Raw genomic sequence first — 18,590 nt, forward strand, 5'->3', positions numbered from 1 at the left:
TTGGCAACGGATCTGAATTGAAATCAAGGGTAGGCTGTATTGTCACGGGTGGCCAAATTTGTCCTGGCATTCTCCAGTTTGCTGCCTCTGGGCGATGTGAGGGGGCCTTTGAGGTGGAGGACAGCTGTCCTTGTCATATTATACCCTCTGCCCTCAGGTTCTGGAGGGTGTGTGGACACAGGCCTCCCATGGAAATGTTCCTGAGCCAGCCCTTCATCTGGCCCCTTCTACTTACCTGTTTGGGGCTACGGGGCCATGTTTGTTCTGCAACCCAAAGCTTGGGTCATGTATGTGGCCTGTAGGATGATATGCATCCCTCCAGGTGGGAGTGTTGGTTGAAATTACCAAAAAAAATTTTGGGGGGGTGAAAAGGGGGATTTTGTTAAGGCACGGGGACGGGACCCGTGGGTAGGAAGAGTGGCCTAAATTTCCAAAATATTTTGACGTGTGCGGACAGGAAAGTGTCAGAATACCGGAGAATGTAGGGCTCGTGGCTGTGAGAAGAAATGGGGACGTCCGTGTGCCGTGTGCCAGGCCTGGGGGGCTGTTCTTGTGGTCGGAGGTCTCCGTAGCCCTCTGAGGCAGGGCTTCGCCGATGAGCAGTCGGAGCGGAGTCTGGGGTGCTGCCCAGGCTCGCAGAGCACAGGCTGGGATCGGAGCTCCAAAGCCGGGCTCTTTTGGTCTGTCTCCCACCCTTGTGTCTCTGTGGGCCGCGGGTTTAGCGGAAAGACCGAGAACTAACTTCTAACCCTTAGTGGGCTACTTGAGTTGAATGACCTTGGTTACGGTGTCCTGGGGAGCCTCAGATTTCACACAGTGGGTAGCCAGCCATCCCAGGGCTTTATTGAGCAAACGGACCAAGTGAAATTCAGCACCTGCCATGGTACCCGGCCATGGGGTGTTCAAGAGGGGTTGGTTCTCATTTCCACCTGAGACGTGCAAATGGCTAAAAACCATCGGGCTTGAAAAGTCCCAACTCCTGGAACACATAAGCCTTCCCTCTGAAAACAAAACAGTGCGTGTGATGACCTAGGGTAGAGGTGTCTTACTGGCCAGTTAATGGTAGTCGTTAAACATTTGCCCGAGGCTGTAAGAAGTCAAATAAATAGGTCCTAAGACAGGTAGGTCAAAAGGACTCCCATTCACTCCTGGGTTCTGAAAAGCAAATGCGTAGGGCACACAGGGGGTGCTGGGTGGGGAGGAAGGGGCCCGTGGATGCCCTCTGACACGTGGCCAAGAGGGTGCGATTGGACCTCGCCTTCACTCGTGCATGTCTGTGACTGTGACTGTCGGTCTCAGTGGCTCAGCCGACCCAGGCTCCCTGGGCAGAGCCTTGAGGAGAATCAGCTCATTCTCGGAGATTGGGCCATTTTCTAGGGTGCTGCGTGTGCCCAGGGTTCCCCGGGCCAGGGCAGTGCCGTGTGGCCATTTGACGTGGCTGAAGGCCAGGGTAGGTGGGCTGATGGGGGTGGGGGTGGGGGAGGCTGCTTGGCGATGGGGTGGGGCTCCAGTGGTCCAGGTTGGGCTACTCTGCTCCTGTCTCCGGAGGCAGGTCAAGGGGTGGCAAGAGCCTTCCTAAGTTCCTCACTCCTCTTGTGGTCAATGTCTTCCATTTCCCGCAGTTTCTGCAAAGGGCATCGGGGAAAGCTGGGATTCAGGGCCGGGACCTGAGGAGCCCCAAACCTGGGCCACGGGTGCCCTGTCCACTCACGTCTCATGCTGCGCGCGCACGGCAGACCCTCTCCCCCCTTCCCTGTGGCTTCTACCTGGGAGATCTCTGCAAGGATGATCCCTCGGTACTGTCTGCCCTGTCCCAGCGCCTCCATGTCGGCCAGGAATTCTTTCCTGTCCTGGATTTCCTTTACCACTGGACAGAGGAGAAGGGCCGTCAGTGTACAGGGCAATGGGGGCCGCCAGGCTCCCGGGAGGGGTGGCGGGGACAACGGGTTGCTCCCTTGGGGAGAGGAAGCGTTTCTGCGGTCCGTGTTCCCCACTCGTTGGCCCTCAGGGTTACTCTCCATCCCCCCTGATTGTGGACCCCACTGCCCACCTTCCCGGCCTAGGTGGCCCATCGGTGGCTTACATTCTTCAAACCGGTCCAGCTCAGGGGCTGGGTCCTCCTGTCGCACTGGAGGGGCCTTCCTTTTCCGTTCCTCGGAGTCCTTCCCAGTGGCAAAAATGTTTTGGAGTCTTCGCTTCTCTTTCTCCAGATCTCCTACAGGGCCCAGAAATGGCCTTGTTAAGGCAGGCGAGGCACCCCACTCGTGGTCTGAGCTCCTGGTTGGGCATGCTTGTTCCGGGGTCCCGGCGCCTTGAACCCCGGGAACCCCTGAGTTTGTCCTGTCCAGACAGGCGGGAGGGGGAAGGGCCGAAAGAACTAAGGTCAGAACCCACACGCTCTGGTGCAGAGCGAGGCTAAGAAAACTGTGGTCACCGTGGAGGCGGCCTGCGTGTAGAGGCCACGTGGAGCTGTCGGCAGGTCTGGGCCAAGAGCTACACCGGATGCCAGGTAGGGAGCGAGGCAAAAGGCTCCAGGAAGTAGGTTGGCGTGCCTACTGTGTGGGACTGTGTGACCTTAAGAGAGCAGGGGCCCTGAGATCTGACAGCCAAACACTCGTCAGGGACTGGTGGACTCTAGTTAATCATTACAGAATTCTAAAAAAAAATGAAAAAGGACCAGTTCACCGGTTTCCTCTACACCCTGAACACCCCCAAGCTAACAGGTGCCCAGGCTCAAGTACATTAGTACAAACAGTGAGAGAATTTGGTTAGACAACTTGCCCTGCCCTACGGGCCGCTTGGCCCCCGGGCCCCTCGGGGAGGGAGGTGGAAGAGGGGCTCTCGAGGCCCTCTCACTTACGGGTGGCTTGAGGCTTGAATGGTTCCCGGCTATAGGCCCCGCCGGCTTGGCACACACTGGCAGGCCGGAGGTGGGGCCGGGCCACCAGGATGGGAGGCAGGTAGATGGCCGAGGCCGGCTGTTTGGGAGGCAAGACCCTCTGGCTGGATGTTGGGCTGCACTGGAGGGGCAGAGTGTCTCCTCCTGGGAAAGGAAGGTTCGAGGTGGAGGGGGACCCACCTGGCTTTTTTTTTTTTTTTTAATTTATAAAAGTCATACCTGCCTGTTACAAGCAGTTAAACAGTATAGAAGTCTTCCCTTCTCCCCTCCAGTCCCCCACCCCTACCCCATAACGAGCAACTTCTAATCTGGTGGTCTCGTTCCAAACTTTTTGATGTTAATACAAACATGTTCAAAGATATGTGTGCATATATGAGCTTCGTTTTTCAAACACTGGATCATACTGTATTATATTCAGTAATTGGCTCTTCACTTAACAATTGATCATGGACAGTTTTTTCCAGATCACTTCATTTATATAGAACTTATTTTTTATAGCTATATACTAGTTCGTAGAATGGATACATTATTTATTCAGCTAGTCTTTTAATTTCAGAAACTCAGGCTGTTTCCTTTTCTTTTTTTTCCTGCTACTCCAAACAATGCTGCAATAAACATTCTTGTGCATCAAGCTTCTAGACTGCTGCTTTTATTTCCATAGGCGGATTCCTAAAACCTGCTTGGTCTCTAGGCAGGGAGGGATGGTTCCGATGGTGATACACACCAGTCCCCCTGACTGTCCTTCCCTGCTGTCTCGGCCCAGATCTGGGGATCCCCCTCCAGGCCAGCCAAGTGTATCACCTCCTACCTGGTTGACTGGTCCCTGCTCTCAATTGCCCCAAAGCCCAGCTCGGAGCAGCCCCTCCCCTGCATTGTTTTGATCTGGCCCCCCCATCTACCTCCTCCACCTTTTCCAGCCTTTTATCACCCACCCAGCAAATACGTACCGAGTATCTGCTCTGTGCCAGGCCTAGGACACTGGGGGTAAAGTGGTAAGTAAGACAAAGTCCCCTCACGGCACTTACATTTGGGGTCGGAGGAGTGTGGATGATGAGTAAGTAAAATACATAGTTGGTTAGTGACGGTACAGGGATGGAACAGAGGAGGTCAGAGCAGAATTTACAATTTTAAAGAGGGGAGGCAGGGAAGGCCTCATGATGAGGTCAGCCCCCAAAACGGTGAGTTGCTCTGTCGTGCAGATATTTTGGGGAAGAGCATTTCGGGCAGAAAGAACAGCCGGAGCAAAGGCCGTGAGGTGGTCACGCGCCTGGAATGTCTGAGCAACAGCCGGAGGCCAGGGGGCCAGGAATGGAGTGAGCGAGGCGGGAGTATAGGGGGAGCAGAGGTCAGAGGTCAGGGAGGGCAAGAGAAGTTCAGGGACCTGCAGGCCTCCGGAACGACCAGCTTTTACTTTTTCTTTTTTAATGTTTGTTTATTTTTACTGTTTACTTCTTTTTGAGAGAGAGTGAGCACGTGAGAGCGGGGGAGAGGCAGAGAGGAAGGGAGACGGGAGAGAGAATCCCAAGCAGGCTCCGTGCTGTCAGCGCAGAGCCCGCCTCTGGGCTCGAGCTCACGAACCGTGAGATCGTGACCTGAGCCGAAATCAACTGGCTTTTACTTTGAGGTGGGACACCATCGGAGGGTTTGGAGCAGAGGAGTCACATGACCCTTTGGTTGCTGCTCAAAGTACCGTGTGGGGGGGCCCGGGGCAGAGGTGGTCAGAGTCAGGACACGGTTTGAAGGTCAAGCAGACCCACGCTGATGGGTTGGATGTGGGGTCGGGGAGAAAGACGAGGAGGAGTCAGGGATGATTCTGAGGTGTCTGTCCCATAGGCCTGGAAGATGGAGTTGCCATTTTCCCCCACAAACCAGCCTCTTCTCACACCCTCTACCTAGAGCCACACCACGGCCTTCCTGCTCTTCTCTGGAGAGACGCGGTGCTTCCCAGAATGTCCCTCCTGCTCCCTCTGCTCCCTCCTTCCGCCTGTCCGGTGCAGTGTGCCGTCCCATCCCCCGGCCTACCCTCAGCAGATGATTATGGCCTGAGTAATTCTGGGAGGTCAGGTGAAGGAGAGGAATTTGTGGCTAGCAACAGAATTTGAATGAAGCCTCAACACAAGTAGGATTTGGTTAAGAGGAGAGAAAAAGAGATGGGATTCCAGAAGAAAGCAGACCCAACACAAATGAATGTCTGGAGACAAGTTTTTAAAAAGAAAACTTAGGAGAGTAAAACTGTCAGGCAAACCAGTTACTTGCCTAATGAAATCAGTCCTTCAGTAAATATCGAGCACCTAGGTGCTGGGGGTCCTGCGGTGAACAAGGCGGACACAGTCCTTCGTTTCCTGGAATTTATTGGAATTTCTAGCACGTTCTCTTTGCAGTCCTGCTAGAGGGGCCACCAGATTATTAGTGGATTGCTGAGTGCGGAGATAGAGTTACATGACGCAGATGTGTGAAGGCACCAGGCTCTGACAGCCTGGGCTGTCCTTGTCCCCAATAAGTCCCCTGGCCACTGCTGGACCGGCACTGCTAACATTCGCCTCTCTGACACTCTCTTCCCTTCGCTTCTGTGGCTGCTCGGGTGCCCTCCCACAGGCACCCTCTTCCGTACGTAAGGCAATCACTTCTGGTAGGTTCAATAGAGAAGGTTCTGACGTTCTCTCTCTCAGAGGCAACTTCACGAGTCTCTGTTCCGATCCATTAAATGCTGATTCAGTGAAACCTCAGAAAGCAGGGTAGTTTTCAAGATCTCAGGGCGCACCTTGCTACCGTGCCCATGTACTTACACTTTGTTGTTTTCCTTAAAAAGAACTAATACAATGGGTAGTCAGAGGTGAGCGGGGGGAGGCCTTTGCATACTCCTCCTATGTTGGAATCCTGCCACTTGTCTTGCTTCTACTAGCTAAGCTGTGAATGAATAAAAGTAGGAGTAAGACACACAGTCCTTTCCTCTGGAGAGCTCATATGGTATGTGTGTAACAGACTGCAGACATGACCACGTGGAGACTATTTTGGTCGGGCAGGACGTCTCAGCTGGGCTGTGATCTCATGGAAGGATGGCTGGAGACAGATGGCAAGAGGCTTGTTGTTGCGCTAGGACCCGTGTCCCAGAAAGAAACAAAGGCCCTGAACGATCAATTCCCCAGGAGCAAGGGTCAAAAATACTATTCAATTTTTTTGGTCTTTTTTTTTTTAATAGAATTTTTAAAAGCTTATTTATTTATTTTGAGAGAGAGAGAGAGAGCGAGAGTGAGCAAGCGAGCCAGGGAGGGGCAGAGAGAGAGAGGGAGAGAGAGAATCCCAAGCAGACTCCAGGCTATCAGCGTGGTGCCTGATGGACCTGAGCTGAAACCAAGAGTCAGTCGCTTAACCAACCTAGTCACCCAGGTAACCCTTTTTGTGGTCTTTAAGAGACTTTTTTTCTTTCTGAGAGCCCAAGCAGGGAAGGGGCAGAGAGAGAGGGACAGAGGCTCTGAAGGGGGCTCTGCGCTGACAGCAGTAAGTCTGATGTGGGGCTTGAACTCGTGAACCGTGAGATCATGACCTGAGCCGAAGTCAGGCGCTCAACCCACTGAGCCACCCAGGTGCCCCTGGTCCTTTTAAACGAGATCCCCAACCCCTGAATATGGAGGAGCATTAAAAGTGTGGTCCAGAGTCCCTCCGCCCAGGAAGCCTCTGTGGATTGCCTCTTACTTTTCATGGTGTCCATGATGTGTCGCTGTTGGAAGTTTGTCAGTTTGGATTCCTTCATCATCACTGCAAAGGTAAAGCACCGCTATGAGGTCTCCCGGACGGCAGACACAGCCCTTCATCTCACCTTATTCTAGTGTAAAATTGTATCCCCTCCTAACCCCATTCCGCACCCCAGTACTCCTTCCCTCCCTTTCCTGCTTCATTGTTTTTTCTGTAACACTTACTATCACTGAAATTCTATATACTTACTGTCACTCCTACTAGAATATGAGCTCATGAGAGAGCAAGATTTTTTGCTGTTTGTTTTTCTTTTCATTTCTTTTACTATTAAGTTAAATTTTTTTAACGTTTATTTATTTTTGAGACAGAGAGAGACAGAGCATGAATGGGGGAGGGGCAGAGAGAGAGAGGGAGACACAGATTCTGAAACAGGCTCCAGGCTCCGAGCTGTCAGCCCAGAGCCCGACGCGGGGCTCGAACTCACGGACCGCGAGATCATGACCTGAGCCAAAGTCGGACGCTTAACCTACTGAGCCACCCAAGCGCTCCATTTTTCTTTTCTTTTTAACTGCTGTATCTCTGGCACTTAGAACAATGTCTAAAGCACATTAAGCAGGTTTAAAATTTTTTTTGTTGTTGAGTGAGTGAACCAATGGACAGTATTTTATTAAGCATGTGTCAGGTGCTGGAGCTACAATCCTGAGCCCAAACAGGCACAATCCCTGCCCTAATGGAGTTCGTGATCTAGAGGGGTAGATGAATATTAATCCAGTGGGAGACAACTAAATATCTGACTCCAGGTTGTGTTGTCCATTGAGGGAAAGGGTATTTGGTAGTGTGAAAGCAGGGAACTAACTGTTGGTTCCACTGGGGTGGTGGGTGGGGAGGAGATCAGGCTTCCCTGGGGAAATTGAAAGCGTGATCTAAGGGATGCGCAGGAGTTAATCACTTCAAAATTCTTATTTCTTTGACTTTAGGCCACTTGCAAGTTGTAGGATCCCCAAACCTCTCTGAACCCCAGGCTTCTTATCTGTAAAATAAAAGTAGCAATTGCTAAGCACAGATCATGTAAGGGATAACGGAGTTACAGAGGGTACCTGCTACCACCACTCTTCTCCGGTCCTTTAAACACACTGACCTCTGAGCAGCTTGCAGGTCCCGGGGGTGTAAGTGGCTGGCTTGGAGCAGGGCCAGAACCCTGTTCCTTTGGTCACTGCCTCCACCCTTTCCTGGGAAGCCATGGAAGGGCCCTGGGGAGGGAAAAACGCAATGACAACCCCTGTCTCCCAGGCCCAATTTCTGCTTCCGCGCCCCCAACCTCCTCGACGCCACCCAAAGTCCGGGAGCGGGGGTCGAGTCTCAGCAAAAACGTGACTCGTTGCCGTCAGTATCGCGATAGTGCCCCTCCCCCCCCCCCCCCCCCCCGAACAGATACACAGGCAGATCCTCACACAGGAACGGAGACCTCATTCTGACCCGACGCCTGTGGCAGGGAAGCCCTCTCTGGCGGAAAGGGGCGGTTAGGATAAGCCGTGGTCCGGACAGAGCCCGTTGGGGGACAAACCAAAATGGAAACCTCACCCTAAAGTAAGACCCCGCTGGTGCCTCCTCCCCACAGGGAGCAGCTGGGCTCGGGAGACCGTAACCACGGCCCCGCGGCGGTTGTGCGGCGCCTGGACCCCGCGCGAAACCCTCCGAACCTCAGCGACTAGAGCCCGCCCCCAGCGGCTCCGGCTACCATGGGAACGGGCACACGCCTCCCGGCGCGTGCGCACAGTTACGGCTTCGGCCTGCCTACCGGAAGTACTTGCCTCTGGGTCAGGGCGCAGGCGCAGAGCACGCGTGGCGCCGCTCGAGGCGGAGGCGCGCTGTTTTCGGGTCTCCGCGCGGGTCCCTGGCGCGGAGTGGGGTCGCTGCGGCGCCGGCGTCATGTCAGATAACGAGGACAAGTGAGTGCGGGAGCTTGGGAAGGGGCGGGTGAAGCGGGAGCCTGGGTCGAAGGAGGCCGAGGAGCCAGGCTCGAGGGGCAGTGTCTTGAGGGGACTGCGGGTGCTGAGTGGGCCCGCGGAGCTGCGGGGGAGAAGGGCGGGGGGCCGGGAGGAAAGATCCATCCAGAGGCCCGGCTCGAGGAGCAGTGAAAAAGGTCTTTCAGCCGACTTCCAGCGAGCCGGGCTCCGTGTCTTCTAATGAGAGTATTGAGGTGAACTAGGCAGTCTCTCGTCCCCGGGGGCGCCCTTTCTAGAAGAGGGGACAGGCCCATAAACAGATAATGCAGGGTCGTGTGAGAGTACGTGGTAGACGTACGTAGTGGAGAAGGAGTCCAGGGGAGAGTCTGGCGAGACTCGGGGGGGTGGTAAAGGTCTGGAAGGGTTGCAGGAATCTCGGTGAGAAGGTCGTGGCTTGGACTGGGGTGGCACTAGGAGAGGCGGTGACGGCAGGTGGTGTTGAATTCTGGATCGATGTTGAAGGTAGCGCCCAAAGATTTCCTGATACGTGGGGTCGGAGGAGATGCGTCTTATCAAGATGAAAATAGTGGAGTCATCAGCAGTGTGTATATGAAATAGAGTATACTGTATTTTAGTCAAAACTAAGAATCAGGTGAAAACCTCAGGGGAGTGTCGGTAGAGAAGAAGAGATGGCTGGGAACTGTTAGGGCATTCCAGCATTGAGTGCCTGTGGGGAAGAGAGGGGGAAACCAGCATAGGAGACAGAGATGGGACAGCCAGTGAGGTGGGGGAACCCCAAGAGAGAGGAGTCCTTGTAGGTAAGTGAGGGCAGAGTATTGAGCTGGGGAGTGTGTGTGTGGGGGGGTGGTCTGGTGTGCCAACTGAGAGATTCAGCTAAAGGAGAACAAGACTTGTCCATTGGATTTAGCAACGTGGCAGCCATTAATGAACTTGAGAAGGCTGGTTTTGCTAGAACTGTGGAGGTAAAAGCCTTGCTGGCGTGAGATTATGACACAACTGGAGACAGAAGAGGGACAGCTTTCATGAATTTGGCTCCCAAGAGGAGCATGGACATAGGGCTCGGTGGGGGGTACAAGCGAAATAAGTTTTGTTTATTTATTTATTTTTTTAAAATTTTTTTTTCAACGTTTATTTATTTTTGGGACAGAGAGAGACAGAGCATGAACGGGCAAGGGGCAGAGAGAGAGGGAGACACAGAATCGGAAACAGGCTCCAGGCTCTGAGCCATCAGCCCAGAGCCCGACGCGGGGCTCGAACTCACGGACTGCGAGATCGTGACCTGGCTGAAGTCGGACGCTTAACCGACTGCGCCACCCAGGCGCCCCTGTTTATTTTTTAAGACGGGAAACTAACTACATGTTTATATGTTGATGGGAATGATCCAGTAGAGAAACAGTGATGATGAGTGAGTCCTAGCAAAATTTGGGGGCTGATGGGGGTAAGGATGGAAGTAAAATGGAAAAGAAGTTTGATTCACTCATTAAGTAGTTATTTATTGAGTCAGTTCTACATACTGAGTGAGATACGGGTATCTGCCGTCTTTAAAAAAATTTTTTTTAACATTTATTTTTGAGAGACAGAGTCTGAGCGGGGGAGGGGGAGAGAGAGAGACAGACAGACAGACAAACAAGATCTGAAGCAGGCTCCAGGCTCTGAGCTATCATCACAGAGCCTGATGCAGGGCTTGACCTCACAAGCCGTGAGATCATGACCTGAGTCGAAGTCGGATGCTTAACCGACTGAGCGACCCAGGCGCCCCTCTGCTGTCTTTGATTCTAGTAAGTGATGCTCCAACTAACTGCCCTCTTCTTGTACAGTTTTGATGGTGACGACTTTGATGATGTGGAGGAGGATGAAGGGCTGGGTGACTTGGAGAATGCCGAGGAGGTCAGTATTTAGCTGTGGACTCCCCTTTTCTGCAGTCCAAGCTGCCAAATAACCCGGCCGGTGATAATCGCCTGAATGCATCTGCCTCTTGCGGGTCACATCCCCTGCCACAAGCACCCCCAGTTAGAGTGAGCAGTGTTCCAGTCCTGGGTGGAGGAAAAGTCCTACAGGGTGGGCCATAGCCTGTGGCTTTGGGGGCAGTCGGTTTACTGATGTGTGAAATATCACCTTCATTCATTCAGCAAGCGTGTGTTGATTGTTTGTTATGTGTTAGGTGCCCTGTGGGCAGGGTTTACTTAAGGAGCCCTGGGGAGAGTGGTCTGGGATAAAGCTGGAGAGGTAAGGGCCCACATCAGGCAGGATTTTATAGCCTAAAGGCACTTAGAAGCCACCACGTGTTGTGGTTTTTTAAAATATTTTTAGATTTATTTTTTTAAAGTAATCCCTACACCCAGTGTGGGGCTGTGGGGCTCAAACCCACAACCTTGAGATCAAGAGTTGTACTCTCTACGGACTGAGCCAGCCAGGCGCTCCCACCGACAAGTGTTGAGCCGGGGAGTGGCACTATCCCGTGTACACTTTAGAAAGGGCATTCTGGCGTCAGAGTGACGAGTGAGTTGGGGAGGAGCGGGAGTTAAAGACAGAGACCTTGAGGGTCTCTCCATCTAGGTGAGAGACCCGTGGCTTGGACTTGGGTGCTGGTAATGTAAGTGATAAGAAAATGGACAAAAGAGGTATTTTTGGTGGATTGGAAATGGAACTAAGAAAGTGGGAGGTGACAAGGGTGACCCCCAGGTTTCTGACTTGTGTCGCCAGGTGGATGGGTTACGAATTTCATGAATGACATTGGGCTTTCTGTGCCGTGACTGATGGAGGAAGTGCTTTATGGCTCCTGGAAAGGGAGTGATCCCTCAATTATTTTAGGCTTGGAAGCTGAAGCCCCCATTTTTGGAGTTTCTCTTTCTTCTGCACGGCACTCTCGGGTACCTATTCGCCGAGCCAGAAACGTCCTCCCCTGTCCTGGTCCCCTACCATCCCTATTTGGTTGATTTTGCCTCCTACACATGGTCCAGCCCTGTTGCTGTTTCTCCATTCTCAGTGCTTCAGCCCGGCTGAGGTCTTTATTCGCTTCACTCACTTTGCTGCGGAAATGTGTTACTGCTTTTCCTGCCGTCAGTCTCCCACCACTCTGCTGGATTGGCCCTTCTGCTGCCACAGTTTCTCTTAACCTGCCTACCTGATTGCTTACTACTCGTCTTCCTCTATGGTCTGCTTCTGCCCTCACCCTCTACAGGATATGCTCAACAGAGCATCTGTAGGGATACCTTTACATTTTTTTTTTTAAGTGTATTTATCTACTTGGGGGGGGGGGGGGGGGGAGAGAATCCCAAGCAGGCTCCATGCTGTCAGTGCAGAGCTCACACAAAGCTCCATCCCCTGAACCGTGAGATCATGACCTGAGCTGAAATTGAGAGTCAGGTGCTTAACTGACTGAGTCACCCGGGTGCCCCTCTTTAGTTTTTATACCACGTATGTTACTTGTTAATTTTGTTATCTCTTGTAATACAAGCTCTGTAGGGGAAAGAATTTTTATCTGTCTTACTCTTCTATTTCAGGCACTTAGAACACTGACACGTAGTAAGCACTCAATAAATATTTGTTGATTTAATTCTTTTTTTTAATGTTTATTTTAGTAATCTCTACACCCACCACGAGGCTCGAGCTCATAACCTCGAGATCAAGACTCACATGCTGTATCCACCGAACTAGCCAGGCGCCCCTAATTCTTTATTTATTATAGAATTTATTCTCCTGCCTAAAACCCTTTGCACACCTTTTGCTCTAATCATACTTCACAACTCATACATTGTCTCCCACCGCTGTGCTTTTGTGCCTGCAACTCAGCCTACCTGGAATGCCCTTCTCTTTCTCGTTGGCTTGGCAGCTCCTACTCCTTCTGGAGTTGCTTGTTTCGTCTCTGGACAGCCTTCCTAACCCCCAGCATGAGTTTGATGTCCCCTCCACCTTCTCGTGAACTTCATTGTCCACTTGCCGACCACTTGCTGTCTTATCATCCATTATGATGTTTGGCACATGACAGATCCTTCATAAGTAATTGTTGAATACACGTGAGCGCCTGTGTATCCTTGCCTTCACTTTGACTTTTTAGCCACTTGAACTGTTGATTCAGTTACCCTGTCTGAAAGATGGGGTGCTTATTCCTTGCCCCCTGCTTAAAGAGACTTGTCTGTGCTGAAGGACTTCTTGGCATATGGCTAATGTTCTGGGGCCACCCCATCTCCAGGCCATGTGCTTCCCTCTTCCGGATGAGGCAGTTGGCTCTGGAATCCCAGTCGTGGTTCTTCTTTTTTACTAGGTCTGAGACTTTGACCAAGTTAGCTAACGCTCTGAGCCAGGCACTATAATGCCCACCACGTAAGGTTATCGTGAGAATTAAAGGAGGTGTCACTAACTGCAGGTGTGCATGCTGGCACGTGATAAGCAGTAATGGTAGGGGGGATCGTAATCATTGTCATTATCGTCCTGCCCCTCAACCCAGAAAATACACCTGAGACTTTCCCTCTTTTCTGTCTTGGCGTCCAGGAGGGCCAGGAGAACGTCGAGATCCTCCCCTCTGGAGAGCGACCACAGGCCAACCAGAAGCGAATCACCACACCGTATATGACCAAGTATGAGCGAGCCCGTGTGCTGGGCACCCGAGCCCTCCAGATCGCGTGAGTATATGCCCTTTTGTGATCTTTTCTGTCGGTCAGGCCACAGTAAGCTTCCGAGCTATTGATGTGGCCCAGCCGGCACCTGAAAACACTCTCCCTGCTCTCGCCTGCTAAGCAAGGGTGGTGCTGTCTCTGTGTGCCGGGCACTGTTCTAGACTCCTGCGCTCAGGGAGTTGGTGATCCAGTAGGAGAAATAGGACGTGAACATCTGAGGAGCCAAATAACAGTCCAATAGAAACATAAGGAAAGTACAGAACTTGGGTGCCTATTAGGTTAGTGAAGCAAAACAAGGAAAAAAAAGTGTGAGTTCAGGGAGCTATAGACCATCGTAGGCTGGTGGATCAGGGCTGCTGTGGCAGCACCTGTCTGGCTTAAGGTGGTTCTTGACCCGACGTGGACGGTGGCCAGCCCAGAGGAGTGGGGAGGCCCTCCATGTAGAGGCCAGGCTAGAGGAGCGAAAGCACAGAGCAGCCTTGCCTTTCTCCTAAGTTTGAACCCAGGAGAAGAACGAGAAGGTTCAGGAACTAGCCAGTGGACAGGTGATTCTGTCATCTGAACGTGAAAATGTCCGATGGCTGCGCATTCACCCTGTCGGCCATAGGCACTGTGGGCATCTGGAGCCTGTGTCTGCAGGGGCCAGCCAGCCTGCCTGCCAAGGCTGTGGGCGAACAGACCTGAAAGCACCCTCTCTGTAGGCAGGTGGCTTTGAGAGAGCAGGGACTGTCGACGCTGGGCCACGGACGCTTTTCCTCCCACACTCCCTCTTGGGAATGACTCTTCTTTCCTACGGAGCAGTGAGTCCGGGAACAGAGGGAGGACACACATGCTCTGCATACTCTAACAGAGTGTCCTCCCCAGGGAGAGACAAGGCTGAGGAAGCGAACCCCCGCCCCAACGTCTTACAAGCTGGTATGGGAGATGGGTGTCTGGTCGGATGGGCGCATCAGGTAGGGAATCGTGGAGAATTGGCCAGAAACGCTGGGGTCAGCTCTGTGGAGTGCTGATGCTAAAGGAGATTCTAATCTGTGCGTTCCCTCATTTGTTTTCAAATAGCACTGGGCTTTATCCCCCTTACTCCTGTGGGGTAAAGATGACCACCATGTGCGCTTCGAACAGGGTTTTATGGGTGGGTAACCCTGTTCCTCGCCTTCTCTAAAGCAGTAGACCTCTCCCTGGCCTGCTTGTACTCTTGGCTGGTCTGGGCGGAATTAGGGTGCACTGAGCATGATAGTTGGGATAGTCGCTGGGTCAGGATCCTGTGGGTCTGCACCACCAGTTATGGCAGCCGCCTGCCGCAGGTGGCCGTTTATGTTAAGTAAGATGAAGTGAAATGAAAAGTTCAGGTTTTCAGTCTCATTAGCCACATTTCAGGTGCTCAGTAGCCACGTGTGGCTAGGACTCCATGACAGAGAGCGCAGATAGAGGACGTTTCCATCATTGCAGAACATGCCAGTGGGCAGTGCTTGTCTAGGCTAAAAATGATCCAGCAGAAAGAAGAACTTCTCAATTATCTTTCAAACAAATAGAATGATCGTATGCAAGCTTAAAGTCTTTCAGTGCCGACTGAGGTAGTGTGCTTGCACCCGGTGGGGATGCAAAGATGATTCCAGATGGCCACAGTCCCCCCCCCCGCCCAGTCCTCCAGGTGTTTGCTGCCTTGGGGGCAATGGCTCACAACTAACCAGAACCCAAGGCAGACGGGAGCAGTGCTTTCCAGAAGGCACGAGAAAGAGAAGGGAGGAGTTGTAGGGGTGACTGGGAGAGCCTCATGAAAGGATTAGAATTCAAGAGGGATGGGGAAAGGCAGGTGGTTTTGAGGGTGACCCAGGTGCCAGAGACAGTGTGAGGAAAGACAGGCAAGCGTGGATTGTGGTGGGGGGATGGCAAGTAGCTAGGGGCACAGGGGCTGGAAAAGATGTCACCGGTGCCTTGAATGACAGGTTCAGGGGATCGGCATGCGTTTGGTGGACAGGGTGGGGCACTTGAAAGTTTGGAGGCGGACGTTCAGCACGCTACCAAGACCCGTGTCCTGCTTTGCTTTGGGAGAGAAGCTTGGTTCAACTTAGTTGGGTCTGTTGTGCCCCTTCCAGTTAAGGGTTAGGATGCCGTCTGGTGGTTCCCAGCGTGCCGTAAGCCCTCAGACAGCCAAGGGCTGGATCTCGTCCCCTAGTACCAGGCGTGCGATGCTGCAGCTTGTTGGTGCTGAACAAATAGTTCTTGGATTTTTTGGATGAAGTCTCACTCTGGTTTTTTAGCACCACCTGGTGGCCGATGTTTGACACAGCCACTTCCTAAGGATCGTTGCCAAGTTTGTGGGGTCACTGGTGCAGACATAATACCTGAGGGCACACTCATGATTCGCACATTGTGTGCACAAGGCTGGATGAATGAACTTGGGTTATTCCTATCTTGAAAGAAATAAGGTGTAGGCAGATTAGGAAAAACAGTTTGCTACGTTTTTTAAAGCTTTAAATGTAGGGAAGGACTTACATGCTTGAGAGGGGATATAGGGAAAGTTAAACATTTGGTCCCTGCCCCTGCGAAATTTTCAGGGCTTTTGGAAGTAACAGAAATCAAAATAGTAATAAGATGAGTCAATTACATTGTGTAAACTGGTGGCTCTCAGACCGGCTGATGATCATTGTCGCCTGGTAAGCTTTGCAAATGGAGGTTCTCGGGCTCCTTCACCAGAATTGCTAGTCAGGGGGTCTGGAGCAGGAGCTGCGAGCCTGTGTTTTTAGCATGCTCTCCTAGTAATTCTGGTGATTGTTAGGTTGGGGATCCGTTAGTATAAACTTGTGCCGAAATCATGAATGGTGGCTTCCTAGAGGAGGTAGGCCTAGAGTTGGCATTCCTCCTGTTCATTTTTAGAGCCTCTTCTGAAGAGCAGTTGTTGTTAGGGCGTGTGGCCCTCGGTCACAAGGTGCTCTGGTCTAATGCAGAAAACTTCAAATAAGCAGCTACAGTACAGTGAGATCGAGAAGCTTGTGTCAAATGAGTCAGGGCGCTGAGCGTTTTCAGGGCGGACGATTTCCAGAGTGGAGACATGTGAGCCCCTCCCAGGCTTGTAGGGAGAGGAAGAGCTTACAAGAGGATGCAGAAGGGAAACAGCAGGGTGTGTACAGGGAGCCTTGGGGGCGTGGTAAGGCGGGAACGTGGGGTAAGTACCGGCAACAGCATGAGAAGGTGCACCGAGAAGGACCAGCAGGAGCCAGACTGGGTTCTGGCTGATGGCCGTGGGGCGCCATGGAGGGTTGTAGGCAGGTGCGTGCCTGATCGCAGGCCCCGTGTGGAGGCTGGAAGAGTAGGACGGCGAGGGGTGTTGCCAAGGTAGAGAAGGAAAATGAGCTGGCTGGGCCCTGAGGCAGGCCTGAGGAGTTGGGTTAGAGCGAGCCTTTGCCTGGCCATTCCTTTGTGCTGGAATACTCTGCCGTGGTTGCCGGGCCCAGGAGTCTGTGGTCGGCTCTGCCTTTCTTAAGTGTATGGATCTTTAACTTACGGATCTTTAACTTATTAGTGGGAGGCATTACAGCACAGTGGGTAGGAACATGCGGGATTCAAATGGCTGTGTGATCTTGGCAGATTACTGATCTCTCTGTGCCTCGGTTTCCTCATCAGTAAAATGGAAATAATAGCAGTACTTCCCTCAGAATGGGGTCATCCCCCATAAAGAGCTGAGAACAGCATGTGGTTCTTGGTGCGCCTTAACTTGTTAGTAACGTTTTAGTGTCGTAGGTGAGGCAGGACTGTCTCCCGTTTTCAAATGAGGATACTGAGATTTGGAGAGAAATTCAGTGTGTCTTTGGAGGCAGAATTTAAATCCAGGCTCCTGGTTCCCACTTGCTCCTCCTCACTATGGCAGTGCCCCTGAACACGTTCCCACCCTCCCATGCCTGCCTGTCTCCCTGGAAGGTGACCTTTCTAGGTGAGGACTGGGATGCTGATCTGATCCTATCTGTGAAGTGAGCCCCCTGATTTCCTGCTGGGCCCTTCTCCCCCAACACCTGTCCCTGTACCTACAGGATGTGTGCCCCTGTGATGGTGGAGCTGGAGGGGGAGACAGATCCCTTGCTCATCGCCATGAAAGAGCTCAAGTAAGTCACCCAGATCGTGGTTCACTGCTCCTGAGCCCTGCGAGGTATCCCCCAGGTTCTCTGCTGCACACCTCTGCCCCACACCCCTGCCTGGGAGGTGAGATTCTTGTTCCTCTAGGTCCTTAGTTTGTTCTGGAGTCAGCCCGCCAGGCAGTGGGGTGGGAGGGGGCAGGCAAAGGGGGAGGGCTTTGACGAGGCAGGGTCCTCTCCTGTCTGTCAGAATCTCCCTCTTCCTGCTGCACTTGGCCTTACCAGTATCCCTCCACACTTCCCCTCCTCCCCTCTTCAGCCCTCGGATGGCAGAGCCTTTCCAGAGCCACCGTCCCTGGGACGCAGGAACTCTCTTTTTATTGTAATTTCTTTTCCACACCTAGTCCTAAGAGGATGCTGCTACGACTTCCCTCCCCTTGCATTCTGCACACAGTGTGTCCCTTCTGCTATAGAGCTCGGGTCACCAGCCCTCACATACTTGTGACTTCTCCCTGCCACAGGGCCCGAAAGATCCCCATCATCATTCGCCGCTACCTGCCAGACGGGAGCTATGAAGACTGGGGGGTAGACGAGCTCATCATCACCGACTGAGCTGGAATCATCTTCCCGACTGTGCCTCATCCTAGTTTCTATTTTCACATTCTTTATACATGTAAATAATAAACCGTTCAACCTTTCATCCCCCTCTGCCTCCAGCTCTCTGTGATGCCCCCTCGCTCCTTCCCTGATAGCACCCTGCTGCCTGGCGGGTGCACCCATTCCTGTGGCCCCGTGACTGTCAGCTCAAGAAGTACCAGGGGCCTTACTCCTTGTGGATCCCCCGCATCCCTCCCTCCATCTCCCTGTTCACCAGCGCAAAGGCTGCTGCAGGGAGACACCTCAGCTGCCTTCCCAGCAGACAGACGAGTCTTTGTGCCCGGGGAACTGGTTGCCACGGAAACCCCCAATTTCCTTTCCAGTGGGGACTGGCTTCAGGGGCTTCTCCCTTCTCAGGAGTATCACAGAGCGGGTCTCATCAAGCCACCCATTGTTTCCTGAGGACCTGCCTCGAGCCTCTTATCGTGGGCTCGGATCCCCTTTCAGGAGCTAGTGCCCCAGCAGGAAGCTTGGGGATGCAGTGATCTCCCGCCCTCCCCAGGCAGAGCCCTGCTGGGCAAGGCAGCAGCTGGAGCGAGGACTGAACACCTGCCCACCCCTGTCCCAGCCCTGTCCCCACTCCCCGGGTCACCGCCCGTACACTGCCTTCCGTGGCCTTCTGGTCCGCCTCCGCCATCCTCTCTCCTTCCCCACCTCTGGAAGATGTCCTTTCCCTTCTGTGTAGGGC

The 18,590-nt window shown here is 52.8% G+C and overlaps 2 protein-coding genes across 4 annotated transcripts; one reads left to right on the forward strand and one right to left on the reverse strand.

The window, feature by feature from the left end:
- Nucleotides 1-821: 821 nt before the first annotated feature.
- CB4H22orf23 (chromosome B4 C22orf23 homolog) lies at nt 822-8,333 on the reverse strand. Of its 3 annotated transcripts, none has more exons than XM_003989252.5 (7): nt 8,174-8,333; nt 7,731-7,842; nt 6,593-6,655; nt 2,861-3,043; nt 2,084-2,215; nt 1,767-1,867; nt 822-1,625 (listed from the first exon to the last, which is right to left on the reverse strand). In XM_003989252.5, exons 2-7 carry the CDS (start codon nt 7,831-7,833, stop codon nt 1,554-1,556), a joined length of 654 nt encoding a protein of 217 aa, XP_003989301.1. In that variant the 5' UTR covers nt 7,834-7,842; nt 8,174-8,333; the 3' UTR covers nt 822-1,553. The 3 variants fall into 3 exon arrangements, with proteins under 3 accessions (XP_003989301.1, XP_023113486.1, XP_019691113.1); XM_023257718.2 differs by having other exon boundaries at nt 8,198-8,276; XM_019835554.3 differs by lacking the exon at nt 8,174-8,333 and adding an exon at nt 7,449-7,622.
- Nucleotides 8,334-8,378: 45 nt separating this feature from the next.
- On the forward strand, nt 8,379-17,945 carry POLR2F (RNA polymerase II, I and III subunit F). Its single transcript, XM_023257730.2, has 5 exons — nt 8,379-8,541; nt 10,377-10,446; nt 13,051-13,181; nt 17,204-17,275; nt 17,767-17,945. Exons 1-5 carry the CDS (start codon nt 8,522-8,524, stop codon nt 17,855-17,857), a joined length of 384 nt encoding a protein of 127 aa, XP_023113498.1. The 5' UTR covers nt 8,379-8,521; the 3' UTR covers nt 17,858-17,945.
- Nucleotides 17,946-18,590: the final 645 nt, after the last annotated feature.

Source organism: Felis catus, chromosome B4 (assembly GCF_018350175.1).
Source record: "Felis catus isolate Fca126 chromosome B4, F.catus_Fca126_mat1.0, whole genome shotgun sequence".
NCBI classification, from domain to species: Eukaryota; Metazoa; Chordata; class Mammalia; order Carnivora; family Felidae; genus Felis; species Felis catus.

Excerpts from the sequence above, each read along its gene's own strand:
- CB4H22orf23 (XM_003989252.5), bottom strand. The coding sequence starts at position 7,833 with ATGGCTTCCCAGGAAAGGGTGGAGGCAGTGACCAAAGGAACAGGGTTC. Across the intron at positions 6,656-7,730 it reads GACCTGCAAGCTGCTCAGAG|TGATGATGAAGGAATCCAAA; the intron begins GTCAGTGTGTTT and ends TTACCTTTGCAG. Across the intron at positions 1,626-1,766 it reads TCCTTGCAGAGATCTCCCAG|AAACTGCGGGAAATGGAAGA; the intron begins GTAGAAGCCACA and ends TGCCCTTTGCAG.
- POLR2F (XM_023257730.2), top strand. The coding sequence starts at position 8,522 with ATGTCAGATAACGAGGACAA. Across the intron at positions 10,447-13,050 it reads ACTTGGAGAATGCCGAGGAG|GAGGGCCAGGAGAACGTCGA; the intron begins GTCAGTATTTAG and ends CTTGGCGTCCAG. Across the intron at positions 17,276-17,766 it reads ATCGCCATGAAAGAGCTCAA|GGCCCGAAAGATCCCCATCA; the intron begins GTAAGTCACCCA and ends TCCCTGCCACAG.